The sequence below is a fragment of the Salvia hispanica genome, chromosome 2 (assembly GCF_023119035.1).
Source record: "Salvia hispanica cultivar TCC Black 2014 chromosome 2, UniMelb_Shisp_WGS_1.0, whole genome shotgun sequence".
Classification (NCBI taxonomy): domain Eukaryota; kingdom Viridiplantae; phylum Streptophyta; class Magnoliopsida; order Lamiales; family Lamiaceae; genus Salvia; species Salvia hispanica.
This window is the reverse complement of record NC_062966.1, coordinates 19,800,734-19,828,721: the sequence shown is the minus strand read 5'-3', so window position 1 is coordinate 19,828,721 and position 27,988 is coordinate 19,800,734. Positions and strand designations below refer to the sequence as shown.

At 31.2% G+C, this 27,988-nt stretch overlaps 3 protein-coding genes across 4 annotated transcripts; all 3 read right to left on the bottom strand.

Moving 5' to 3' along the window:
- Positions 1 to 7,960: 7,960 nt before the first annotated feature.
- LOC125208200 lies at positions 7,961 to 9,098 on the bottom strand. The gene is made up of 3 exons (XM_048107784.1): positions 8,775 to 9,098; positions 8,543 to 8,631; positions 7,961 to 8,463 (listed from the first exon to the last, which is right to left on the bottom strand). Exons 1-3 carry the CDS (start codon positions 9,040 to 9,042, stop codon positions 8,164 to 8,166), a joined length of 657 nt encoding a protein of 218 aa, XP_047963741.1. The 5' UTR covers positions 9,043 to 9,098; the 3' UTR covers positions 7,961 to 8,163.
- A 1,190-nt stretch (positions 9,099 to 10,288) lies between these two features.
- On the bottom strand, positions 10,289 to 14,233 carry LOC125207530 (truncated transcription factor CAULIFLOWER A-like). Of its 2 annotated transcripts, none has more exons than XM_048106912.1 (8): positions 13,991 to 14,233; positions 11,767 to 11,848; positions 11,512 to 11,576; positions 11,333 to 11,432; positions 11,215 to 11,256; positions 11,006 to 11,047; positions 10,773 to 10,900; positions 10,289 to 10,660 (listed from the first exon to the last, which is right to left on the bottom strand). In XM_048106912.1, the coding sequence occupies exons 1-8, from the start codon at positions 14,173 to 14,175 to the stop codon at positions 10,558 to 10,560; spliced, it is 747 nt and encodes a 248-aa protein (XP_047962869.1). In that variant the 5' UTR covers positions 14,176 to 14,233; the 3' UTR covers positions 10,289 to 10,557. The 2 variants fall into 2 exon arrangements, with proteins under 2 accessions (XP_047962869.1, XP_047962870.1); XM_048106913.1 differs by having other exon boundaries at positions 11,767 to 11,845; positions 13,991 to 14,232.
- Positions 14,234 to 21,290: 7,057 nt separating this feature from the next.
- Positions 21,291 to 25,126, bottom strand: LOC125207738 (MADS-box protein 04g005320-like). The gene is made up of 8 exons (XM_048107206.1): positions 24,724 to 25,126; positions 22,957 to 23,035; positions 22,790 to 22,851; positions 22,563 to 22,662; positions 22,089 to 22,130; positions 21,930 to 21,971; positions 21,698 to 21,801; positions 21,291 to 21,577 (listed from the first exon to the last, which is right to left on the bottom strand). Exons 1-8 carry the CDS (start codon positions 24,906 to 24,908, stop codon positions 21,496 to 21,498), a joined length of 696 nt encoding a protein of 231 aa, XP_047963163.1. The 5' UTR covers positions 24,909 to 25,126; the 3' UTR covers positions 21,291 to 21,495.
- Positions 25,127 to 27,988: the final 2,862 nt, after the last annotated feature.

The following is a 27,988-nucleotide window of genomic DNA, read 5'->3' as shown; positions in this document are numbered from 1 at the left end:
CCTACTAGAATTTTTAAAAATGCGTCTAATTAGATTGTCCCTAATTTACTCTTTGTTGATAGATTTATAGAAGTTATTGACATTTTAATTTATATATATAAAAACCCTTGATTTAATATAATTAAGGGCTAAGATTATAGTTTTGAGTTTGTTTAATGTATAGGTTTATATTTTATCACTACCCGGGTAACTATATAGTATGTAGATTATTTATATTCCATTTATCGGCTATAATTGGTTAACCAATCATCTTCTCTTTACAACCAATTTCAAAATATTTAAACTGTTTAATAGATAGATAATTTATTTATTTATATTGGCGTTATAGTAACTAAAAAAATGTTTTAAAATGATGTTGTGGCTAGTTATGTTTAACAAAAACTAGTGTTATCACCCGTGTTATGCACGAGATATAAGATTTTTTAGATAAATAAGATAAGTAAGTGGATTTTAAAAAAGAAAATAAAGAGAATATAATGGTGTTTATAGTAGAATATGCGTTAATTACAATAAAACATTGATAACACTATAAATAATTAAAAATATTATAAACAATAACAAAAATAGAAATGCACTTTTCTCAACTCACTCAAAATGAAATATTTCATATTCGGCAAACGATTTTATACAATTTTAATTTGTATAATGGTGTTTATTTGAATAACGATTTTATACAATTTCAAAATAGAATATAATGGTGTTTATGTGTAGAGTAAACTAAAATAAAACAAATGATAAAGAAGAGACGTGCGACTAAAGATCAAATAGTATGAGTTCTAGAATAAGATATTCAAATAAAGAAAAATGTACGACTACGGATCGAAGAGAAAAAAACATACTAATCTAATTAAATAAATAGTTCAATAGTTTTGATCAACAAAACATAGGTATTCATAAATAGGAACAAAAAATTAGAAAAATAACAAAAAAATCCGTAGTTCATAAATTTTGAAAACAACATTAACGGTATAGAATCACCCCTACTATTGCATCATGTTCACAAACTAAAATCTTCAAACCTTTACAAATTGTGACTCTGAATACAACATATACAATTGTATTTGACTATTTGACTGAAGACTGACTTTTACAAAAAATAATCCAACATGTAAGAGAGAGAGAGAGAGATTGAACTTGAATTTTGTTAATCGTTATTACATACCCAATGAAAATTTTCGTTGTTAAAATTTGAATAATAACCTTGGGTTTGTTGATAAAAATTATAAATATAAATAAAATAAAATAACATAAAATAACTCAAAATATGTTTAAGATTTGGGGTAACTGCTTTTAAAGTCACCAACTTTTCATGAATTCCGGTTTTTCCCACGAATTTTTTTAAGTTCGTATAATGTCACGAATTTTATTGTCGGTTGCCATTTTCTCATGTCAGGTTTTCCGGTCTGATTCAAACTATTCGTTTCCTATTAAGACAATGTTCAAATTCTTTTATCTTACTATCTTTATCTTTGTCTTCGAAATAGCTTCGCGTGGGTACCTTGTACACCTCAATCGGAACTCGAATGAATAAGTTATGGCCATTTGATGAAGGCTGCGACCTTTGTGATACCTTGTACCATCATAATGGCATAACTTCTTCATCCGAGTTCCGATTGAGGCGTACAAGGTACCCACGCGAAGCTATTTCAAAGACGAAGATAATGATAGTAAGATAAAAGAATTTGGACATTGTCTTAATAGGAAACGTACAGTTGAATCAGACCGGAAAACCTGACATGGAAAAATGGCAACCGACAATAAAGTTCGTGACATTACACGAACTTTTTAAAGTTCGTGGAAAAAACCGAAATTCATGGAAAGTTGGTGACTTTAAAAGCAGTTACCCCTTAAGATTTTTGAGCCAAACGATGATCTTAATATTAACCATATATGCACTGTAATTTTTATACCACAAAAAATTATGACAATTGTATAGTAAAAAATTATAGTGCATTTGCACAACTTGTATGCATACCCAATTACACACACAGAAAAAAATACTATACGACTAAAAATTTAGTTAATCAACTAATATTCCAATGCATAAAAAGCGATTAAGGAAAAAATCTATCATTAAAAAATAGCCTTTGAATATGTATTTACAAAGTTAATGGTATTCAAAACAAATAGTGATGAAAAAACACCTCCATCTCGATTCAAAGTTGACGAAACGAAATTACTCTCATTCCATAACATATGAATTTTGTTCACCACGAACAACATCATATATAAGAAGGATTACTTTTAGCGGATTCATCCACATTGACTACAAAAAAAACTTAACTATTAACACTTTTATATACACGTATGCATTTTCAATTGCATAAACAGAAAAATTATATATTAAATATTTAGTTAACAAACTTATATTTCAACGTATAAAATTTGTGTTGAATATAATAGTCTTTCATGATAATGTGGCATTTCTGTCTGCATTTATAAAATTGTTGATATTCAAAAGAAAGAGTGATTAAAAATACCTCCATCTCAATTTAAAATTAGCGAAACAAAATTACTCTCATTCCAATACATGAATTATGCTCACCACAATAGGACTTTCAATGGATCCACTCGCATCAGCTACAAAAAATAAATTAAATTTCGCTTTCCATGTACCGTGCGAATGAATTAAAATCTAACATTTATAAAATTTATTAAATTAAATTCTCACATGACACCTATTGTTATTCTTGAGCAGTTTACAGTCAATATTTAATATTGCATGTGAGGAAGTGAGCAAAAATACAAGTAAAAACAAAAGCCGATAGAAGAAGTTAATATCCAAATTAGATTGCGTGAATTAAGAATCCTTTAATATGGGAATTATTGTTAAGTACCAAATCCTAACAGAATGAGTGCATCATGTCTATAAACATGCACAAATTACTCAACATAAATTCAACCAAAATTTGACATAAAAAATTTCTCTTTAATTTTGGTACATCCATCGAAATATATACAGTCAACCAACCTAAGATGATAGGGAACTGCTACTAAACATAATAGCTTTAGTTACCTTAGTCTTCACAGTCACCCTAAATGTGTGCATCGATATGTTTCAAATGAGTCATATACTTCCAATAGCGTATTATATGTTTCTCCAACAAAGTGCGTCTCTGATCATCATGTACGTCTTGCTTGCGTTATCCTGTTCTCTGTCATTGATGATTCCAAGTGCTAGGATATACCAGAACTGAAGTTTGGCGAAATGCACAGATTGGTTTCAAGTAGACAGAGTCCTGACGAGGTTGAATGGTTTGTGAGAAGATACTGGGTGGTGGTAAAAATCGACAACCTACAGTTTTTGTTGGCTAGATGTTCCATTTCTTTTACTGCAACTCTCTTGTCTTTTGTAGCATCTCTAATAACCTGCTTGTTATGTTTGGTTTATAGGTTTGTACATTGTCGGAGCTTCTTTTCAAAGTCTGCTTGTTATGTTTGGTATTGTTTTGTATGCTAATATGAGAAAAAGGCTTTGGATTCCATGCAAGTTATTCTCGGTCAATGCCTTATCATTAACATTATTATCTGTGGCGATGAAGCTGCAGTAGATCTTACCAGCAACGACCTCAAATTCAACGATCAACGGAGTCGGGTCACCAGCCTTGTTTAGATGTGTTTATATGTAAAAATGGTTCATTGTTTGGACCGTCAAAGCCATAAAGAAGAAACAAACGAACTTCAAATATGAACTGAAGGTTGACAAGTATTGGACTTTGAACCTAGAACGGTGGAGATATACACCGCACGAATGATTTTGAGGTCAGCTTCGCAAGTATCGTGCGAATTTCAAGTAATTTTGACATAATCGACGTTTTCCGCCTTGTCTACTGGAACCATATTAGATTAGTGAGGCACAATGCTGTTATATCTGTGACTGTGATTGATATACTCTCACCATTAGTCTTGCCCCCTTAAACGATGTCCAACGATTCTTTAGTTCGTTTTGCAAGCACCGTGTGAATTTCAAGTTTTTCTAAACAATCAATTTTTCCGTGTCATCGGCAATGTCATCTATGGGAACTACATCATTTGATTGTTGTAACACCACATTGGAAAAGCGCACAGAAAATGACATATAAGCACTAGTTAAAAGAAGAAACAAAGTCTAACTATTCTTCACCTCATTTTGCAAATACTGTGCGGATTTCAAGTTATTTCTAAACAGTCAAATATTTTTGATCTTTTCGGCGTAATCGTTGATGTCATATGTGGGAACTATACCGTTCCACATAATTATTCAAGAAGGGGACAAAAAAAACTTAAATAAAAGTAATTTAATAGTAATACGAAATTGGAAAATTGCACAAAAAAAGTAGAGCATAACCTTGGATCTGATGACATTGCATGTGAGGAAGTGATCAAAATTACAAGTAAAAACAAAGATTGGTTGTTAGGATCTGTGCACAAATCCGGCCCAGTTCAAAATCTCCATTTCATAATTTGATGATAATAGCATCAATGAGGCCATAGCTTAGTCAACATTGTAACAGTCTGCAGTGATGGATAGTTCTATTTACAGTCATTTTTTGCTCTTAATAGTCTTTAATTATAAATAATACTCTAATAACCAAACAAAGTGATTACGTGATAAAATAATAAACATGGCTCATTAAATTTTTTATGGTAATAATGTAATAAGGCAAGTTAGGAAACTGATCATCCAGCAAAAATTACGAGTAAAAACAAAGTTGATTGTGTGTATTTCTGCCTCCGTATTTAGATTACGTGAAGAGTTGGTTATTAGCAACGCGAATCCCATTTCACAATCACTCTCCCTCAAACTCACTATGTTAACAACTTAGCCTCTCTCACATCGAAAGAAAAGCATACATGCAATCGATCGAGGGCATACCTTCAATGGACCAGCAATGCACCATCCTATTTGCTGGAGGTTCAAAAACTCCTTGATAAACCAATGTCAGCGATAGGTCTGTACATTGCTGGAGTTTCTTTACTCTTCATCCTTGCCATGTTTGAAGATACTTTATATGGTTTTATTAGCAAAAGGTTTTGGATTCCCTGCAAGCTATTCCCACTCAATGGTTTATCGTTGACACTGTTAATTTTGGCCATGAAACTGCTCGAAGATCTTATCGGCATCGACCTCAGTTTAGTCGATCAAAAGAGTCTGTTCACTAGCCTTGTGTTTATGTGTATTTGTTTGAATCAGTTTATGATATCTTTGGGTCTTTAGATAATAGGGAACTGCTACTAAACATAATAACTTTAGTAACCTTAGTCTTCACAGTCACCCTAAATGTGTGCATCCATATGTTTCAAATGAGTCATATACTTCCAATGGCGTATCATATGTTTTTCCAACAAATTGCGTCCCTGGTCATCATGTTTGTCGTGCTTGCGTTGTCTTGTTCTCTGTCGTTGATGATTCCAAGTGCTAGGAAATATACAGAACTGAAGTTTGGCGAAATGCACAGATTGGTTTCAAGTAGACAGAGTCATGATGAGGGGTTGAATGGTTTGTGAAAAGATACTGGGTGGTGGTAGAAACCGACAACCTACAGTTTTTGTTGGTTAGATGTTTCATTTCTTTTACTGCAACTCTCTTGTCTTTTGTAGCATCTCTAATAACCTGTTTGTTATGTTTGGTTTATAGGTTTGTACATTGTCGGAGCTTCTTTCCAAAGCCTGTTTGTTATGTTTGGTGTTGTTTTGTATGCTAATATGAGAAAAAGGCTTTGGATTCCATGCAAGTTATTCTCGGTCAATGCCTTATCATTAACACTATTATCTGTGTCGATGAAGCTGCAGTAGATCTTACAGCAACGACCTCAAATTCAACGATCAACGGAGTCGAGTCACCAGCCTTGTTTAGATGTGTTTATATGTAAAAATGATTCATTGTTTGGACCATCAAAGCCATAAAGATGAAACAAACGAACTTCAAATATGCACTGAAGGTTGACAAGTATTGGACTTTGTACCTAGTACGGTGGAGATATACACCACACGAATGATTTTGAGGTCAGCTTCGCAAGTATCGTGCGAATTTCAAGTAATATTGACATAATCGACGTTTTCCGCCTTGTCTACTGGAACCATATTAGATTAGTGAGGCACAATGTTGTTATATCTGCGACTATGATTGATATACTCTCACCATTAGTCTTGCCCCCTTAAACGATGTCCAACGATTCTTTAGTTCGTTTTGCAAGCACCGTGTGAATTTCAAGTTTTTTCTAAACAATCAATTTTTCCGTATCATCGGCTATGTCATCTATGGGAACTACATCATTTGATTGTTGTAACACCAAATTGGAAAAACGCACAGAAAATGACATATAATCACTAGTTAAAAGAAGAAACAATGTCTAACTATTCTTCACCTCATTTTGCAAATACTGTGCGGATTTCAAGTTATTTCTAAATAGTCAATTTTTTTGATGTTTTCGGCGTAATCGTTGATCTCATATGTGGGAACTATACCGTTCCACATAATTATTCAAGAAGGTGACAAAAAAAGAAACTTAAATAAAAGTAATTTAATAGTAATACTAAATTGGAAAATTGCACAGAAAAAGTAGAGCATAACCTTGGATCTAATGACCTTGCATGTGAGGAAGTGATCAAAATTACAAGTAAAAACAAAGATTGGTTGTTAGGATCTGTACACAAACCCGGCCCACTTCAAAACCTCCATTTCATAATTAGATGATAATAGCATCAATGAGGCCATAGCTTCGTCAACATTGTAACAGTCAGCAGTGATGGATAGTTCTATTTACAGCCATTTTTTGCTCTTAATAGTCTTTAATTATAAATAATACTCTAATAACTAAACAAAGTGACTACATGATAAAATAATAAACATGGCTCATTAAATTTTTGATGCTAATAATGTAATAAGGCAAGTGAGAAAACTGATCATCCAGCCAAAATTACGAGTAAAAACAAAGTTGATTGTGTGTATTTCTGCCTCCATATTTAGATTACATGAAGAGTTGGTTGTTAGCAAGGCAATTCTCATTTCACAATCATTCTCCCTCAAACTCACTGTGTTAACAACTTAGTCTCTCTCACAACGAAAGAAAAGCAGACATGCAATCGAGTGAGGGCATACCTTCGATGGACCAGCAATGCACCATCCTCTTCGCGGAGGTGCAAAAACTCCTTCATCGTCAATGTCATCTATGAGAACTACATCATTTGAGTAGTAGTAACACCAAATTGGAAAAGCTTACAAAAAATGACAGATAATCACTAGTAAAATGAAGAAACAATGTCTAACTATTCTTCACCTCGTTTCGTAAGTACTGTGCGGATTTCAGGTTATTTCTAAACAGTCAATTTTTTCGATGTTTTTGGCGTAATCGTTGATGTCATATGTGGGAACTATACCGTTTCACATAATTATTCAAGAAGGTGACAAAAAAAACTTAAATAAAAGTAATTTAATAGTAATACTAAATTGGAAAATTGCACGGAAAATGACACATAATCTAAGTAAGAAGAATCGATATAAAGGATTTCCAGTAAATATAGATGTACATGAGGTTTTCAATTATTGTTTCTTGTGTCGTTTTACAATCATTATTTCTTGTGTTTGAAGCTAGTACTATAACCATGTAGTACTATATAAAATAACTATTGAGTCCACCGTATTCTTCGTGTGATATACTATTAAAAAAAGTGTTAATTGTGCGATTTATGGAATTAACAAAAAGTTAATCTTCTGTTCGTGATTGATATTGCATTAGTTGTTGTTCATACATTCAAATTCAATTGGAGTTATAGAACTACATCCGATGAATCGAGGTTAATTACTACACTTAATTAAAGTCAATTGTACAAATTCTTCGATTTAGTCAATTACTATAAAATTCTTTAACATAAAATATTTCATCAACGACATCCATATACAATTAAATACTTAATACAGAGAATTCAAATTACAACAGTAATTATAAATTAGATTTTGCATTAGCAATCCCAACCCAACTTATAAAACACAACTTCACTTATTTGTTTATATGCCAATAATGTTAACTACATTTCACATCCTACGTACACCACACTAATCTCTCTATACCAAAACACAATCAATTTTATATACAACTACTCAATCATCAAATTCAATTTTCCCCATTACAAACCAAGTAATGTAACTACACACAAAAATAAATTAAACTGAAACAAAATTGATCAAGCCAATAGCCAAAAATCTTTTTGCCTTTTAGTAGTGATAAGATATCCCCCAACTTTTTTGCTCTTCCTCCTCACAGCCAAGGCCATACAACTAGCATTTTGTACACAATACTCAGCCACTCCACCACCAGCTGCGGGCGCCGCCACCCTTCCCCCCGCCCACGTCAGCATTAGCCGCCACGTCACTGACCGCTTCTTCTGCCCAACCACCAGTAGCGCCGCCTCTTGGCTCCTAGCCGCCTCCACTATAGCAGGGCCCTTTTCTTTCCCTTCCACCACCTCAACCTCCACACACACCTATCTCCCACATTTTTAATTAAATCAACTATTCAATCTAATTAAATCATCATTAATAAATAAAATAAATTCAACTTACCTCAGGCCTCTTCACTTGGCACATACTCTTCATACTAGTGAGAAATGCAGGAATTCTTGAATCATTTTTAACCTCTCCATCCCCTGCACCTGTTCGATAAGAAAGATGAGATAAGATAAAATATGATAACAACACACATTTTTAATCATATTTAAGTCACATAAGTTATCTTCCCTAGCAAATTGACATTCCCAAATCAATAAATTAAACTCAAATTACACCATTAACTAACCTTGTTTTGAAGGCTTAATGACATAGAGCAAAACCACCAAATCTTGATTTTGAACGGCGTGGCTGAGGGCCCACTGCACTGCGTTCTTAGCCACAGCGCTCGGATCCACCACGATCATTATTTTCCGGCCATTGGCAGCTGGCTTCTCACAAGTGTCCTTTTTCTCTTGATCGGCAAAATTAGCATTGTTGGGAGGCGAACGAACCCGGGCTAGAGGCCTAATCCGGTTTAAGCAGAAATTAGGCAGTTTTGTGCCGATTTTGACCATGTTTTTTGATTTTGTGAATTGGATTTATGAGTTTGAGATGAAGGTTTATGTATTTATGAGGTGGAAAAGGAATGTATATTTGAGTGAGGCAAACAACAACTAAGTGCATGATTGCATGGGGACACATTTTCTTTTTCTTTTTCATTCTTTTTTGTCTAATGATTTTTTCTCTTTGCATCTTTTAATTTCTTTAGGCTTTCAAGGGCCTACACTTGAACGTGACTATCATCAATTTTTGGTAGGCCCATATTCTTACCATCATTAGCTGTTCTTAATTAATCTACAAATTCTTTTTGGGGTTATTAATAATACATGTAGTTAAATATATTCCTTCTTTAATTCTAATTACTTTTTAATATGTGTTTGACAAGATTCGCAGCATGTTACCGTATCCTAGGAGATAAGTGGTGAGAAAATAGAGAAAAAAACTTCTTGAAATTGAATGTCTGAAAACATAGAGCAAATATATATTCCTTGAGCAATAGTTTGAGTCTATTTTTAGATTTTTTTTAAATCATTGTAATTACAATTAATATAGCTTGATTATGGTTGATTCCTGAAAAGTTCTAATTAAGTGGTGTCCATCCACAATCAAACTAGCAATTGATAAATTACTGGATTTGGTGTAGGTAATGATGGTTTCAATTGATAATCATGAGAAAACCTAAACCAAATTAAGTTATTGACTTGGTGTCTGATCATGATCAATAGACGCCTTTAGAATTAGTAGTCATATTTCTAGATTCTTTTGAGAGCATTAGAGATACATTACGATGTCTTTAATATTTTAATGCAACATTAAACTTTTATCTAGCTCGCTAATTATGTAATATTTTCATATTGAATGTATCCATCCCAGATTTATTTATTAATCCACAATTTTAATTTGAGGCGTACCCAAAAAATAATTGCGATAATGTAGTAAAATAAAATAAAAACCAAATTAGACTAGAAGATCAGACTAAAGAAAATGGTGCAAATTTTCTGAAAAGACTTCTAAAAGTAGAGAATTAAACATGTTATCAATAGTATTAGAATAATAAAGAAAAAAAGAAGCAATGATGGTAAAGTAAGTTAAGAAAACTCACCACTGTCGGTTGACAGTCCTTTCTCAATACATTGGGCCGGGTTGGAAGGTTCGAAACTACAATGGGCCAGGCTGGATCACTACCAGTTCGAAAATAGCAATTTGGGCCCAAATATTAGAAATTGATGTGTAATTTTAATCTTCAGTGTACTAATTAAATTGGGGATTTATATTTGGCAGATAGCATAAACATTATCAATAAAAGCATGTTTTAAATAATTTTACAGAAGTCAGGAAAATGTTTTTCAAAGTGATAACATCATACAATATATAAGTGCAGCAGAAATTAAAATTACACACGATCGTCGGAATGGTTTAAGCATACTCCTGCAGGGTCTTAGTATGATGACCAAATAGAAGCATGAACAGTGATTAACACAAAAACCAGAAACCTTATTAGTTCCCTAATTAAAGAGCAGGTGGATTATTTAAGCAGCAAAGCATCCAAGGTTGCATGAGTAGAAGGAATCAAGTGTGAGATCTAGCTCATTCCTTCTAGCCTCCATTGCTTCTCCTTCGTTGTACACACCTCTACATCCATCCAAATTAAATAAATTTAAAAAAATATCATTATATTATTATTATAATGAAGGATTTAAATCTCAGTAGTACAAGTTTAACTAAGTTCTTATTAGTTAATTACCCCATGTTCAAGCCAGGAAATTGAGGTGCCATGATGAAGGGTGGCTGCTGCGGTGGTGGTGGTGGTCGGTGGTTGTGATGTTGCTGATCCCATGGCTGCTGGGCCATGTCCTGTTCTTTCTCCTTGATCTACATATATCAACAATCATATTAGATAAAATTAATTACAAATATAGTTTTGATACAATATGTAATGCATTTCTTCATTCTCTCCTAAATAGAAGGTTTATGCACCTGTTTTGTAAGCATGGTATTCTGCTCTTGTATTGCTTTTTCCTGTAACAATAGAGAAAATAAAGAGGCATATATATAGTCAAACACACAAGATTAAGAACATGTTATGTGAATTCAAATTAAAGAGAAAACCCTAACTAGAACATATTCCTGATTTGTTTTAATTACTATGTAGATGGGATTCAACTATGGTAAAGAGACAAATAAACCTTCTGCTGCAAGTCGGAGATGGAATCGAACAAAAGTTGATTCTGCATTGTAACATCAAAATATAAATAAGGTGGTGCAATAGTAGTGTAAAAAATATTTAAATTGATATGAATATACTTTTCTGGATCTGATATTCTTGAGGGCAGTTTCCAGCTGTTGCTCTAGATTTTGAATATCTTTGAGGTTCATTGAGTCAAGATCTTCCCCCATGTAGTGCCTAAGAATATTTTAATTATGTAATTAAAGACGGAATCACAAAATTTATGCTAATTAATTAATATATATACATAACATACCTATGATTCCTCTGCAAGAGTTCAATTCTCGCCTTGAGTTTGCTGTGTTCTAGGTTCCAATTAGCCTGTACATGCCACATATAATTTTATTAGAAGCTCTATATAATACACACACACACATATACTATAAAGGAAGTTAATATAGTATATAAAAATCATTAGAAAATAATTTATGCTACTCCTCATATTTAGAAGCTCTAAATATTTACACACACAAGTGAATATAGTAAGAATATAAAATAATTAGAAAATTACAGGTGACTGAGGCTCGTTGGAGACTAGCTGTCTTTCCGCAAATGAGTATCTCTCATACTTCTCCAGTATCCTGTCCATGCTGCTATGCACCCAAAAATAAATTAACATTACTACATTTTACGAAATTCACAAACCGCATCATTCTAAATAATTTGAGAGCATATAATTAAAATGAATTGAAGGGTTTAATTCCCCCTTCAATCATTAACATAATCAAAATTATGACAACTTCAAGAACTCAAACTCATAAATTTTCAGTAACCTACTCCTTTATGGAAACATTTCCTTTCAATCATTTTCTACTATTTTCACGTGTTCCTTTTTTTTTCTAATGTATATGCATGAGTCATTTTCTTCTATTTCATTTTTAGTAGGTACTTGCAATATTTCAAATAAATAGGCACCCTATCCATCATAAATGTAATAAATTGGGGCCTACGTCATGCATTGATCCCAAATGTGAATCCAAAATATTTGTTGTATTTAAATATATAAATCAGTAAATACCCCACCATCCATCCTGAAACAACTTGGCTCCCAAATAGGCATTAATTATACATTTTTTGATCTGGTGTAGTACTATGCTTGTTTATCAATTGCACTAGCTACCAATTTACAATTTCAAGTAATATTATAAACACATGAAATTTGCCACTGCAGTATATATTGTACAACACTAGTGTGCATCATATATTCTCCAACAACACCACGGTTTCTTATTAAAACCCAGCAATTATTGTACTTTCTCTACCTGGTCTTAACTTTTGAAGTTGGAATGACGTTGGGAAAATTAAGTTTCACCAGTACAAAAAATAAATGTGCATGTGTAGATTTTATTACTACTAGCTAGATTCCTCTAATCTCAGGTAAATAACATACTCCTAGGATATAATGGCCGTAGCAATTTTTGAAGAATGGTGGGATATAATGTCTGAACGAAATCTCCCTTATTCTATATGTTTGGACTAAATAGACTACTTCAATTATTTTCCCATGTTAAAATTTACATGCAACAATTTCTCTCAATTATTTTCCCATGTTAAAATTAACATCAAGCATGCATTATTACAACCGAAATAATAGAAGGAGGAGACTTGTTATAACTTGTATAGTTAATGCACCGAAAAATTAATAAATAAATTAACCTTCCATATATGATAGATTGCTTTCAAGTGCTGAAATTGAACAAACATCATCAACAGTATTGTAACATGATTCCCGTCTTGTCAAGAAAGAACTGTGACTCTCCTATATCTAAAGAGACCCCCACCCACCCCACCCCACCAAAATGAAGAGAATTACAGGAGCTTCATTTTCATAGTTATAAAACGACAAAAGCATACATGTAGATTTGCATTGATATTTCAATTTCCAAGATGCTGAGGAACAACGTTATAACCTACAGAATCTAGAGAGCTTCGTGTCAAGAACTGAAAGTTGCAACTAGCTTAAGATTTTATTTGAATTTTAATTCATGATATTTTTAGTAAACACATACATATATATACACACAATGTAATGCCAGAAATGAGTGGACTATCAATGTATACAATGGATAAAAACTGGACCCAAGAATATAAACATGTTCTGCACATCAACAATTAATTTTCTTTTTAATTTGTGTCCCATTGCATCAATCGATTTCTCACAACTACTGTTATCCTGTATTTAAGCACTTTAATTTGAGAAAAAAATTCCTTTCAGGTTAGCAAAAAGGAGAAAATTACAATTGCTGTCATCACCAAAGGGTTTCAAGAATTGTGTGGTCGTTTGATGAAATTCACCAATTTCCAAATTTTGAAGAAAGACAATAGGTTATATACAGGAAAAGTAGAATTAATTTTTCAAGTAAAAATGGGTTAAAACACATTAGAGATTTAAGGTTGATTTGGTATGTATAAATATAAAAAACCTAGAATTATTCAGGGTTTTCCGATATGCGTACACTTATATTCGACCAAAATAGGAAAGTTCATCTCTATATTTCAATTATACCAAAATAGGAAATACTAATCATAAATTGAAAAAAATCGTGAATAGAAACTAAAGGATCTAGAAAAATACCATTTGAAACAAACAAGAAAATCGGTAAAAGAGAAAGCTAGAGAAACCCTAGTTTTTAAGAGAAATTAAAAAAAAATAAAAAAAATCAGATCTTGCATCATCACAAAAGGTTGAAATCTGCAAGTATGAGTAAAGGAATGTGAGGTAAAAAGAAAGCTACCAAGAATCAGTGGAATACTCAAAGAGCTTTCCTTTGTGGGAGAAAACAATCAAGGCGACTTCTGCATCGCAGAGCACAGAGATCTCGTGCGCCTTCTTCAGCAATCCACCTCTCCTCTTTGAGAAAGTTACTTGCCTGTTGATCTTGTTCTCTATCCTCCGAAGCTGTACTTTCCCTCTCCCCATCTCTCTCTCTCTCTCTCTCTCTCTATGAATCCCAATTGAAGAAATAAAATGCTAGAAAAGGAAACCCTGAGATATAGAGGTCTGTTTTTCACCTACACTCATATAATAACATAGTGCTTTTACTTCTACCATTTACTCCAATGGTAACAAAAAATTCAGGAATGTATGTTTCAATCTACTCTTACCATTTTTGCTTTTCCTAGGGCAACTTAATTGTTTTTTATCTTATGTTGTCTATCCTAATTTAAAATGTTAGTCCCAACAAAGAGTCTTTTTTCAGTTGTCACGTAGGAGTACACAAAAAGTAGTAAATTTTCAATTACAAACAATAGCCAAAATATAGAGTATTACCTTCAATAATGTAGACTACGATTGACTTTGTGAAAAAAAACTGGTTAAAAAAGTTACTCGATAGAATGAGTCACTAATATAGTAGTACAAAGTTTATACTACTCTCTTTGTGGTATAAAAATAATCTTCTTTTTTCATTTTAATTCATTCTACAAAAATAGTTCACTTCCATTTCGGTAAGTTTTTCTGTCTTATAATGTGCTACATTCTCCACTAACAATACTCCAATCACTTCTTCTTTCTATCTCTCTTAATTTATAAATTTTGCATTTAAACTCGTTTAGGTCCCGAAATCCCTGGAAGGAGTATATCTGTACATGAGTATAATGATGTAGTGTTATATAATTATAAAAAATGAAAAAAAAAAAAAAAATCAATCGTTATTGTCCAAATTGTGAAAATAAAGATGGAATATTTTATAGTACCCTATTAAACCTTTTGAGTATATTTATGAAAAAAAAAAAATTGAAGTAAAATATTTTCAACATGGGTGTCTGCTAAAGCAAGCGCAGTAGGGCAGTGATGTGAGAGCAGAGACGAGTGGTGGGACAGCTAGGTTTATTAAGGATGTGGTGTCAAGCTGTGAGTGGTGGAGAGGTGTTTCGATGTAGGATTCTAGTCATTGTCTAGCGGTTATGTGGTTTCACAGTTCTTCACTCAGACACAGAGTTAACTTAAACATTTTCTTGCTTAAAGCCTTAAACCGTAAGTACGGATGTGTTGTGAATTGAGTTGTTGTCTTTCATTTCCAAATTACTGTTGACAGACCAATCTAACCATCAGCTAGATTCTAGTAATCAATTCTATCTTATCTTTTCTTGTCCTAACTGCCCACTGACTTCAGTCTTAATTGTATATTAATGACAGTGATGGGTTACTTTGCTTAGGTCAGTCGTCATTCAAGTAAAATTGATTCAGATTTCTTTTTAGGAACATTTTTTTTTCCGTCAATTTTGCCAAGTTATTAATTTTGTTTCGTGACATTTTAAAATATTTATAGAGGTCTATTAACTTCTATGTAATGTTGTTTGAGCACCTTTTCACTATTCCAAACTCTTTTTGGACGACAATACCGTCAAGTCTATGAAGGACATTTCACTGTATTTACTCTGTCTTCTTCGTTAAAATATTAAGAAAACATCTTTTTTGGTCTTGCCAAAATATCATTTTTTGTCAGAGCTTTAATTCCTTGAGAAAGTGGGATTTCTCTAGTGAGATTGTTCTCGTAGAGATCAAGGGATTTCAATGAGGTGACATTTTCGACAATCATTGGGTTCCACGGCAGAATTTGTTGTTGTTCAGGTTTAAAACAAAGAGATTTAAAAGTTTTTGAATTGAATCTGAAATCGAACCAACAAGATTATTCTTCTCAAGATTCATCCTCTTTAAAAACAACAAATTGTCCATTTCATCAATGTTTTCTTCAAATTTGTTGTGTATCAAGTCCAACTCCTCAAGAAAAACTAAACTCGTTAAAGAATTGGAGATTCTTCCAGAGAGAGAATTATTATCAAGAGTTAAGGACTTAAGCTTGGTAGCAGAACTTCATGAATTAGGGAGAGAGGAAGTGGAATTATTGTGTTGAAGAGTGAGAGAGGATGAGAGAGAAAGGCTTAATGCGATTGAACCACATATGGAATTAAAGCTCAGACAAAAAATAATATTTTCGGACCAAAAAAGATACTCTCAATATTTTAACGAATGCGAAAGCAAATAGACAAAATTTCCCTTTTTGATTTAAGGGTATTTTTATTAAAAAAAAGTTTGAAATAATTAAAAATTAGTTTAAATGATATTAAATCAAAGTTTATGGACCTCGGAAAACATTTTCAAATGTTGAGAACTAAAATTAATACTTTGACAAAGTTTGCAAATAAAAAAATCATATTTCCTCTTTTAGTTATAACACATATCACAAAATGGTTCGACATCCAGTCTAATGATTAACGAATATCCTATATTCATCTATTTTACCAATATTTTTTAAATATAATAGATGATATAATGTAAAATTAATAAAGTAAGATATAAAAGTGAGAGAATGATTAGAGATATATTAGTAATAACTTACACCAAGAATATTAGAAATAGGAACTTGCTAAAGTGACTGATATTTATGAAGGATTGAAAAAAAAAATAGACTACTGATTATGGATAGACGCGGTATATTTTACCGACGGATGCCATATATCTTCTAAAATTATGTTTCTCTTTACGTGAGCAACGATCTCGTTTGGTTATATTTGATATTTTTGTCTTTCTTTACGTATTTAGTTTGATTATAATATTTTAAATAATTTTAGTTATATTAATAATTCAGATAAAAGTTAAAAATCAATTTTTCGTATTATGGATTTAATTGAAGTTATAAAAAAAACATAAACAAATTAAGCTTCATATTTCAAGTGATTTCTAGAATTAATAATGACAATAATAATTCTTGAGATATTAGAACTCGTTCATTTAATAAAAAATTAATTCACAATTAAAATTTATTAGTTTGTTAAATTATATATTTTATTACGTGCAGATATGAAAGAGGTGGGTAAGCGGCTGGCGGCATGGGAGACCTAGCTTCTCTATACATGTAGATATACACATAAATAATGTGTGTGCTATCACTTTCATAATTAAGTAAAAAAAAAATGGTTTTAATAAGTGAAAAACAACATGTATGAATTACAAAAAAGATTTCATACCTCGCCACTTGTTCATATTCAATTGCAATTATTAGGGAGTACTTGAATGATGTTAACATGCATGTAATTGATCAAATCCCAATATCAACAGGTTGAACCAAATTTAAACCGACAATACCACATTAATTCCTACCCATACGATTTCCTGTACCTCCCTAATTAACATTATTAACTAATGTATCCACCATTTTACCTACCTATATTTATATTTTATACATTTAAATATCTTGTTGGGAAGATCATACCCTAAAATTGCAAAAAAGAATAATTATCCAGCTGCGTACGTTCTAATTCTAAATACTATATTTAAATATAGGAAATAAGAGTGATTGAATAGAAACAAGATAAATAATAATTTGCATAGTTCAATGTGAAAATTTATTTTTTCTAGGACTATTACGTTATAGTTATGGATTTTTATGTTTCCTCGTACCTTCAAAGTTGAATTATCATAGTTGGTCTATTATTTGGGGTACTTTACTTTTTGAAATTGGAACATTATAGTTCTATAAGAGATTTAGACAATAAATATGAATCCCTCTTTTTCAGCTTAGTCCACACACTCTAACAATGTTAACCAACTACCTTATTGGATAATTGGGCTTATTAAATTTCATAGTACTCTAAATATTGTTGGGATAACTAAAGTAATTATTTTTTATCTTCCGAATAACAAACCAAACAGTAGTACAGCTCTGAAATTACGGCTATCGTTATTAATGTCAATAAAAACGGTGGATATGAGAATTTTAAGTGAATCAAATGCATGTCGATGTGAATTTAAGTACAGCATAATTTTTTTTTTCCGTAATTTAATAGGGGATTATTGCTTCTGATAGAAGTTATTTATTTCTTCCTACCGAGAATTTAATTTCTAAGCTAAAGTATATATTAATAATTATTATACAGTACTAGTTAAAGGAAAAGAAAATGGGTAGGGGCGGATTGAAGAGAGAGCATTTAAAGACTACGAATTATTAGCAGTCAGAATTAAATTATGCATGTACAAACCAACAAAATGTAAGTAAATTAATTAAAACTAGAAAAAACAACGAGTTGTCGTTTTTTCGAGAAAGTATTAGTACAATTTTATTTTTACTTAATATGCCACTTTCATGTATATGCATTTTGGTCACTATGTGTAGTAAGCTTCTGTGGTTAAGAGGGGCTTAATTAGGGTATATTGGTGGAAATTTCAAGTGCGCAATAATTTTTTTTTTGGATAGGATGAAAATTATTGGACCTTTCTAGGAAAGAGAGAAATTAAAAAGGTTGAGTTGGTAGGAGAATAAATAAATTTAATGAGAACGTCAAGGTCTAATTTGGACCCCTCCACACCAAAAATAAATAACTAAAGCTACGAGATGAGTTAGGTATCCTGAAACAGAATCGATTTGCATTTTAAATTATAAATTTAAAATACTCAATGATTAAAACGAGAATTCAACATAAATTTTGTTGTGCTATTTTATGACATTTAATTTTACTTATAAATTTTGTTGTGCTATTTTATGACATTTAATTTTTGCTGTTATAGGCAGGTGGTGGGAGGCTTGTACTAAATGTTGTTACGTACTTGTACTCCTAGGATGGAGGTCTGTACAGCTGCTATACAACAATATTTTTGTAGAGTTAATAGTTGCAAAATACATCAACTATAAAAATTCAATTTTCTACCCTCTACTTCAAATAGGATCGAAAAAAAATATAGTATAGTCAATTTCTCATAAAATCGAATTTACATTCAAATTGAATCCAAAATGACATGCTAGAAAGTCCAAACGATAATTTCTTGGTCTAAGGTGGCATGTCGAAATATCTAACTATACCAAAATGACTTTGATAGAACAACATTGATTTGTCATTACACACGCCATGCATAATTTAGTTATGCCGGAAGACATGATTGTAGGAAATTGGTTACACACTAAAAGTTCATGTAGTATTTTTTTTATCCTACTATTAGCACATTTTTATGACATTATTTTGTATATTGCTATGCTTAGTTAAACTTACTTATACAATATGAAAGCTGTTCATCAATTTTTAGTTTTTATGGCAAATGGTTCATTTTTATAACACTCGGGGAGATGTTTTATGCCTAATATAGTTAAGGAGATACATTTAAATATGATGGGGGACCGTTTATCATGAATTATTACGACTTAATATGATTCCCATCTACTATTCATAAATTGTTTCAACATATTTCCTTTTACACCCCAAACTTTTAGATCCAATACTACACTATTTTGGGGCGGACATAATTTATTTGCAATATTAGTTTTTACTATATAGCTTATACAAATACTATTAAGAAGCAGTTGATAAGAAGATAAATAAACAAAGTACGGTAAGAACACATATTAATTAGATTATATAACTCCAATATAAATGAGTTCTTTTTTGATCCCCCTAAGTTTCCAATAACTTGGCGCAAATTAAACTCAATTAAGTAACAACTGCTTTTATTTCCATGGCTAGCATGAACTTTTATATTTCCCACTCAATTTACGGATTGTTTGCTTATATATCATAGATTGCTTGCTTAGATTGTCATTTTAACTATGGTGACACCATAGTGTTCAAAAGCATTATGGTGACACTATAGTTAAAATGACAACTTAGAGAAGTAATATGTGATGCAATCTGTGATACAAAATGAGAGCACTATAGTGACACCATAGTTAAAATAACAATCTACACAAGCAATCTACTATACATAGGCAAACAAGTCTGCCACGTGATAGACTAAGATTAAATTTACTTCTAAATATAAGGATTTTCATTGATGTTACATTGTGTCTTAATTGTGATTGTCATTTTAGTATATTCTTATACAATTATATTTAAATAACGATGGTTACTTCAGAAACTATCATTTCAATATATATATAGTATATGAATATGCAATTATATTATAGGCTATAGCGTGTGCGAGTTAACTAATGGACATTCAATAATTGAATAGTGATTGATTGATGGCGAATTTTATTAAATCATGGTTGAAAGATTTTCCTCGTAGAATAAGTTGGGGAGTACCAAATAATAGTACTACTATTTTCTCGTAGAATATAGTTAGGCTACTAATATAATAATGTACTATCAGACATATAAAGAAGCAGCATTCTTGGATATTATTTGGAAAATTATACCTTGATGCTTGAACTTTTTTTTCACAATATTAACAATTACTACATCACCTTAATTGAATGTAGGAGCATATTATATAGTATCTCCTTCTTCGCACAATACAATTACATATGGAGTAGTTTTGTTATTGGATCTTAAACTTGAATGTAACAACGTTTTATATAACGTTAGATTCAATTTGACAACTATAGATCATACATTAACAATGGCACCATTCAATTACTAATTAACTATAGTAGGAAAAACTTTTATTCAAAGGTGACCCCCTTACCCTATACACATACACATAGCATATTCTTCTACGTGGATGCTGTATTGTTAATATAATAGGCTCCTTGTAATAAATGATTTGTTACAGTTGAGTAATGAATTGGCTACGTAAGTACAAAGTAGAAGTAAATACATATGAGATGCAAGTCTGTCTCTCTATAAACTTAATAACCTCACTTTTTTTAAACCGAAATACTTGGATGTTTTCAGACATACCAGATCTCCGGTCACTATCATATCCGATTTTTGCAATAATATCATTAATCATTTTCTACTACATAACCACAATAATTGTAGCATGGTCACTGAAATTTTTGACACATAATGTCTCACACATAACGATGTATCGAATGCATGGTTAGATATATATATAGGTAAATTCATTAAACGTTTTCTAAGTAGTTAGTGACATTTATTTGTGTGTGGCCGTGGGTAAAATGATTTTAGTCATAGTTTATTTTTATTTTCTGACTTTAATCTCTGATATGTTTATGTGGAAAATAAATAAATATTGGGAAAATAATTAAAATTATCAGCTACTTAGATATTTTAGATATGATATTGAAGACAACATTTCCCACAAACTCATTTTTAATTTATTGTAAACCTTCACACATAAGTATACTTTAAACTGCATATACATATATAAATAAAAATACTGATTTCGTAGTGAGTATTTTTTTTCAGACATCATATAAGATCTTAATAATACATGCAAATTGTCTTCCATACCTGAGGTTGCTCATCCCATAAATAAGCGTAAATCCCATTTTATTTCCACCCCCTTCCCCTAAAAAAACTTTAATTTTAATAAGTTGGCTGCATTTTTTTGTATTTATTGAGAAATTCAGTGCATCCATGCAGGCAAAATCGCGTTCACATTTTGTGAAGAACCCTCAGCATTATTTTGCGCCACCTGAGAGTTGTACCTGTTCGGAAGAAGAACAAGAAGAAGAAGAATTATTTCTTTTTTTAAAAAAAGAAAAATTGTAAAATAAGAAGATATTTAAATCCGAATCATTTCTATAGCACCAACTTATAGGGAGTACCTAATAAGGGTTGAGTTGTTGGCAGCAAGAGGTTCGAAAAACACCTGAGGCCGAGCAGCTGGCTGCGGCCGGTAGGGTACTGGTTGATCACTGCCTCCTTCGAGCTGCAATAATTTTGTTAAAATTTTACTTTAATGTTTGAAATGCATTAGGCATTTGGGCTTTGGACCTTCAATACAAGAAAATATAAAAAATTGCTGTTACTATGTATTTTATTTTATTTAGGGGGGACCTTTTTCCTGAGAGCTCTATTAATATCCATCAGGTCTTTTTCCTGAAAAAAAAACAAAACATTGAAAACATTCATTTAACCGACGACGGCTGTTTTTTATTTCATTTGTAACAGTCAACTATATTATGGTATGTGACAATAATGCAGCACATCACATACCTTTCTTTGAAGACCAGAAAGCTGCTCGAACATGTGTTGTGTCTGAACAGGTATTAAATTATAAGACAGAATTCAATAAATCAGATAATAACTAAACGGCCAACATATGTACTTCAAAAATAAAATGATGTAATATATTGATATATATTTTCATAAAAGTTAAATTACTGTCATATATTCGATGCAGATGAATATCTGCAGGTTTGTAGCATGACAAGGCTATAGAATAAACAGACAATGGTAGTACAAGAAGTATTTTACAATACATCACATTAAGATGATAAAGCCTTTAGATTATCTTTTTATTTATTAAATTGAATTGAACTTACAATATCTATTTAATTAACAATAGTACTCATTATTTATGTAAACATTCGAGAATATATAGATAAAATATTTGTATATGTTAATATGTGACATTACTATAGTAAAAACAAAGTTTGAGATATATAGATAATAGCAAAAGATATATACCTGTTTTGATCTTATTCGATTCAAAGATGCATCTAATACACATTCGAGTTGATCAAGTTCCCTTACACCAAACTTTCCCAAGTCTTCCCCCAGAAGATGCCTGTGGAGAGAAAAAAAATTATTTAGCACATTATATACAAATTAAAAATATTATCCATTATTATAAACAAATCTACGAATTATTGAGCTTATACTAGATACTCTATATTTATTCCATAATGAAATACCTTTGAGATTGTTGTAGAACCTCAACTCTTGACTTGAGCTTTAAGCACTCCAAGTAGCTACTCTGCTTATAGAATAACACATACTTATTCAGTTGAAAATGTTTATATTCAAGAGTTAGTATACAAGAGAGATAATTGATATATAAGAGAAATAATTGATTAGTTACCCTTTCATCATCAGGAGATTGCTGAGATTCAATTAGGCCATAGCTGCTTTTGTGATATCTCTCAAGTGTCTTGGCCATGCTAAGTTCCAGAAGCATAGTGCACGCATATTAGATTATAAATAAAATATTTGATCATTTTTATTTGGACTTGTATGTATAAAACATAAACATATTCAAACTATCTTCATGTTTCAATTATTAGAGTAGATACCTTAATTTCTAACGATACACATTTGAAGCAATTTAAGTTCGTTTCATTTCGAGTAAATAATGAATTAAATAAAGATATACTCATAATTATACTTCGATCAATGTTTTCGCAAATAAATGCACCTGCGATACAACCTGGTACAAATAATACAGTTCATGATTAATTTTTTTAAAAATATTCATGATGTATAATTGATCATTGGAAAATTTTAAATAAATTTCCCGGCTCCAAATTTAATGGTTAGTAAGAAATTAATATATACATGCACCTTCAATAACATGAAGATAATACTATATATTATGAATTCAATTACCCTTTTGCAGTTTGGCAGATTTGTTTCTGAACCCTAAAAGAAGATTAAACACCACTAAAAAGTTTAATTAAGAACCACTGGTTAAAACTGTAGAATGAATAACTCCAAAGGCATAAGCTTTCAAATCAAAGAAATCAAGGGAGATTATTCACACAATAGATGGAATCTTTGATCCCATACAAGAAATTTATGTACGCAGAATTAACGGTCAAATCATTCCATAAATAAAACTAAATTAATTAACTTGAGCCAGGAAAATATGGTGAAATGTTTATATGTATATAATCAATTGTAATCGCAGTCATACAGATACAAATGTTTTCTACTTTACTGTAAAATTAGGCGTTTATGAATATAGAGAGAATAACAATCCAGAATCATATATTCACACGGGAGAAAAGAAAAATTATAAGGTTTTGGCAAATATTCTGTGTGAGAGTATACGGACCCAATCAGCAGAATTTGTATAGGCAACAAAAAAAAAACAAATAAAAATTTAAATTGACAAAAGGGGAGAACAAAAGGTTCTGATTACGAATATGTTTGCAGCTTTTAATTATGATAATCTTAGTCAAAAGTAAAATGAATCCAATTTCACATTATCACTTCGTTATTCTGATCACCAACTAGGTTTTTCAAATGTTTACTAAAAAATATGGGAGTTGAATGATTGTAGCATCTTAACTTTTTATTCTGAAGTTATATTTTAATTCAATAGTTGAAATCTATGCTCATGACTTTTTGGAATTTTGATTCAATAATATTGCACAAATATAAAATACCTAATCTATAATATGTACAAAAATTTATCAAAAATTTCCAAATTTGGTTGGCCCGACGGATTAGCAAACATCTGAAAGGTTAGGGCTAGAGCTGAGAATTTCTAACTCGATAAAATTACAACCTAATTAACCAACAATCAAATAACTCGATAACGAACAGGTTGGACGGATTGACGTTCCTATGCACAATCGTAGAAGATCAAGGAAATTAAATCATCTCCAGCTTAGATCACACCAAGTTAATCCAGGAAAATAACACAAAATATATCAAGTTTTTGGGCATATCTTGATACTCTCAACTTTTCTTATGCACAAAACCTAATAACCTATTAACCATTATAAAGGAGCTGATTAAATTTTCATGTATTTTTCTTTAAGGAAAACCCTATGTATTCAGACAAGCTCAAAAACTGGTGCTTTTTGCTAGTGTAGAAAGAGAGAGAAGAGAGAGAAGCAGATACCTAGAAGAGCTGCAGAACTCATAGAGCTTGCCTTTGTTGGAGAAGATGATGAGAGCAACCTCAGCATCACAGAGAATGGAGAGTTCATAGGCCTTCTTCAGCAAACCATTTCTTCTTTTGGCAAAAGTAACCTGTCTGTTTATCTTGTTCTCAATCCTCTTCAATTCCACTTTCCCTCTCCCCATTTTTTTATATATATGTGGTGTACTTTTCAAGAAGCTTTGATATTTAAAACCTTCTTAGTTTCTGAACAAACCAACACAACAGAAGAGGAACTTATCCTTTTTTGGTTCAAATACACATTTATGGTTGTGTGGTGCTCAAGAATTTCTGTTTTCTTATTTTTGTTTTTGGGCTTTTTCTCCTAACTTCTTATTTCAGCTGCTGTTTTTCTTGGTAGGAATTGCTGATATTTAATGGGGCAGGTCTTAGCTTTCTTTAGGTAGACATATTTATATGCCTTTGTTGTTTGGATGTAAAATTCTAAATTCTTCACATTTCTTTGTAAAAATTATGACTGTTTGCAGTCTGTTGTTAATTATCTGTCAGGTTTTCACATCAGACAGCTACAAACTAAAAATTGTTTTTTTGATTCATTGGTAACTATATGTATTTTTAGTGCTAATATCTTAATCAAACAGATTGGACATTATAATCCTTATAAAGTTTTAAAATTTAGCATAATCTGCAATAACTATTGGAAGTTATCTGTGAGCAAATTAAGATGTAGTATGGTTTTGTATGCTACATTTAAATACATTTATTGATTCCTCATACATTAATACTACAATACATTGGATGAATCTTCAAGTGTGGAACATATATATATATATATATCTACATAATTTATATGGAGTACTATTTAGTTTATCTTTACCAAACCCTAACTAGGTTTAGCATATAGTTTAATATGCAGAATATCTTAATCACATACATCATTTCTAAAAAAAGTACTAGCGTTTAGTATACGATGCTAAAGTATCCGATAAAAGTCATCAATATCCGACCAAAAAAGAGACGACATAAATCCATCAAAAATATTTGATGAATTTATTCCTTTTTTCTGTGGAATTCCCAATTCCTGATATATGGAGGTGAGTCGATTAGGTTTGAGCTAACATCCACGTATAAAACAAAACGAAAGCATTATATTTTATTTTTAATTTTTTTTCAAAAAAAGTTGTGGATGGATATTGAAAGGCCACCAAAAATTGCAGGGGAGAATAGGAGCATCTTCAGGTGGTTTCTTACCAATTGTCACTTCCACACCTAATTATTATCTTTATATCGTGGTATTCATGCTTGAAAATCATGTATTTCTACGTATCAATAGTACTAAAATGTTATTCGATCAATCATGTATGTTATCATTATTTTAATAGTTAAATTTTGTCCAAAACTATGAGACATGTTATGAGATAGGTAAAAAAATAAACAAAACTAACATCAATAGGAATTTCTTTGACATAATATTCCAGAGACAGAAATATGGAGATCAGAGAGTCTATCAATATCAAATTAAGGGGAACTTATCAAAAGGAATTTCTTTATTAAAAAGAAGAAAGAATGTTTGGTAAATGAATGATGACTAATTGAAAACCCCCAATTAAATTTAGCAGATTATGTAACTTTATCTTCTTTCACCACTTGCTTTAGCCCTAGATATTCGGGATAATGTTAGGAACTTAGGGTCCCACTATACCCTAAATTAGATATAGATACATACACATAACATAAGTGTGCATCATAAAAATATAGGGTTATGTTACCTTCACCCCAGCTTATAGATAAATTATGATTCTATTAGTGTTTCTTTATTCATGTAAAAATGTTTTACGTTATAGGTTAAATAATTGGGAGCATATAAAGTTATCACATTTTTCTAAGAATTTTATGTACTCCACAAAATGATTTTTATGTATGTATATTTAATCAAAATCTCGGACATCCAAGAAGGTTGGACACTCTGAACCCACTTTGATTACTTTTTTCGGAGAGGACGATGTGAGACGTTACGTATTCCCAACGTGTCCACTTCTCATTGGCTATGTCTTTTCTCTAACCTAGCCTATTGTGTCTCCTTCCGACAAATTACAAAAATATATTAGCAATATAATACTCCCTCCGTCATAAATAAATATGAAACGTTTGTTTTTCGGCACAAGATTTTATATAGTGTTGTTTTGTCAGTTAAAGAAGAGAGAGTAAAGTAAGAGAGAGGAAAAAATAGAGATAAAGTTATTTCTATTTTAAGAAACGTTTCATTTTTAATGGGACAATCCAAAAAGGAAAATATTTCATTTCTAGTGGGACAAAGGGAGTACTTGATTATTTGTCTCTTTTATTAAGTGACTAATTTATACTAGTAGTTTCTTTTAATTTAATATCTACCCAGTTAATTTGAGCACGACAAACATAATAGCACAAAAAAAATTGAATATGCTTGTAAAATGAATGAAATTTAGGCGAATTGTCATTGAAGTAATTATGCGTTTTTTCTAATTAATTGTTTTGGATTAATAAAAAAATGCATGTATATATCTAATATTAATGTTAATATTAGGAGCATTTATTAATTAGTGTTGCTAAAATTTGGAACAATGACCTTTCAACATGATTTTCCTTAAACTGCGGGGACTTGCTTGACTTTTAATATATATAATCATTATTGGAATTTGATGCAAAATTGAGCATGACTTAAAAGAGTATAGTTTCGCAATTGTAAATTACTTTATATTGAGCTAGGTTCACATAAATATTCATCAAATTCCATTGTGAGTGCAAGCTAAATTAATACTCCAGTAAAGAAAAGGGTAGGAAATTCTCGTAGGTCTAAAGAAATAGGGGGTTTAGGGCCTAAGTCTAAGCATATTTTGAGCTTAAATTTTTCATATGAAAAATATAAACAAATTTGTGTTTTTTATTCACCGCTCAACTGCATTTATGTAGCCGCCTAATTAATAAAACCGTAAAAAATAATGTACAGTATGTACGATGGTCAAAAGTTAAATCAATTTTATACAATAATAAAATTTAATGCTTAGGTTAATTTCCTTTACTTTGTCACCTAAAATAACACTCCAACGCCAATGGTTTGAATTTTAGAGTAACGTACATATTTTTAAAATTTTAACTTAAATTTATTTTTCTGTTCTGAAACATAATCGATGGGATAAGGAGTATAAATTAACTTGTCAACTATGTCTTAGAATTCTAACAAAAAATAAGGCTTTTTATGAATTACTAATAGGGGTACTACATATAA

Coding starts and splice junctions, on each gene's coding strand:
- LOC125207530 (XM_048106912.1), bottom strand. CDS start 14,175: ATGGGGAGAGGGAAAGTACAGCTTCGGAGGATAGAGAACAAGATCAAC. Junction 11,577..11,766: donor CCAACGAGCCTCAGTCACCT/GTAATTTTCTAA, acceptor TGGCATGTACAG/GCTAATTGGAACCTAGAACA. Junction 11,433..11,511: donor CTCTTGCAGAGGAATCATAG/GTATGTTATGTA, acceptor AAATATTCTTAG/GCACTACATGGGGGAAGATC.
- LOC125208200 (XM_048107784.1), bottom strand. CDS start 9,042: ATGGTCAAAATCGGCACAAAACTGCCTAATTTCTGCTTAAACCGGATT. Junction 8,632..8,774: donor CATTAAGCCTTCAAAACAAG/GTTAGTTAATGG, acceptor CTTATCGAACAG/GTGCAGGGGATGGAGAGGTT. Junction 8,464..8,542: donor GCCAAGTGAAGAGGCCTGAG/GTAAGTTGAATT, acceptor TGTGGGAGATAG/GTGTGTGTGGAGGTTGAGGT.
- LOC125207738 (XM_048107206.1), bottom strand. CDS start 24,908: ATGGGGAGAGGGAAAGTGGAATTGAAGAGGATTGAGAACAAGATAAAC. Junction 23,036..24,723: donor GAGTTCTGCAGCTCTTCTAG/GTATCTGCTTCT, acceptor TCTGGAACTTAG/CATGGCCAAGACACTTGAGA. Junction 21,972..22,088: donor TTTCTGGTCTTCAAAGAAAG/GTATGTGATGTG, acceptor TTTTTTTTTCAG/GAAAAAGACCTGATGGATAT.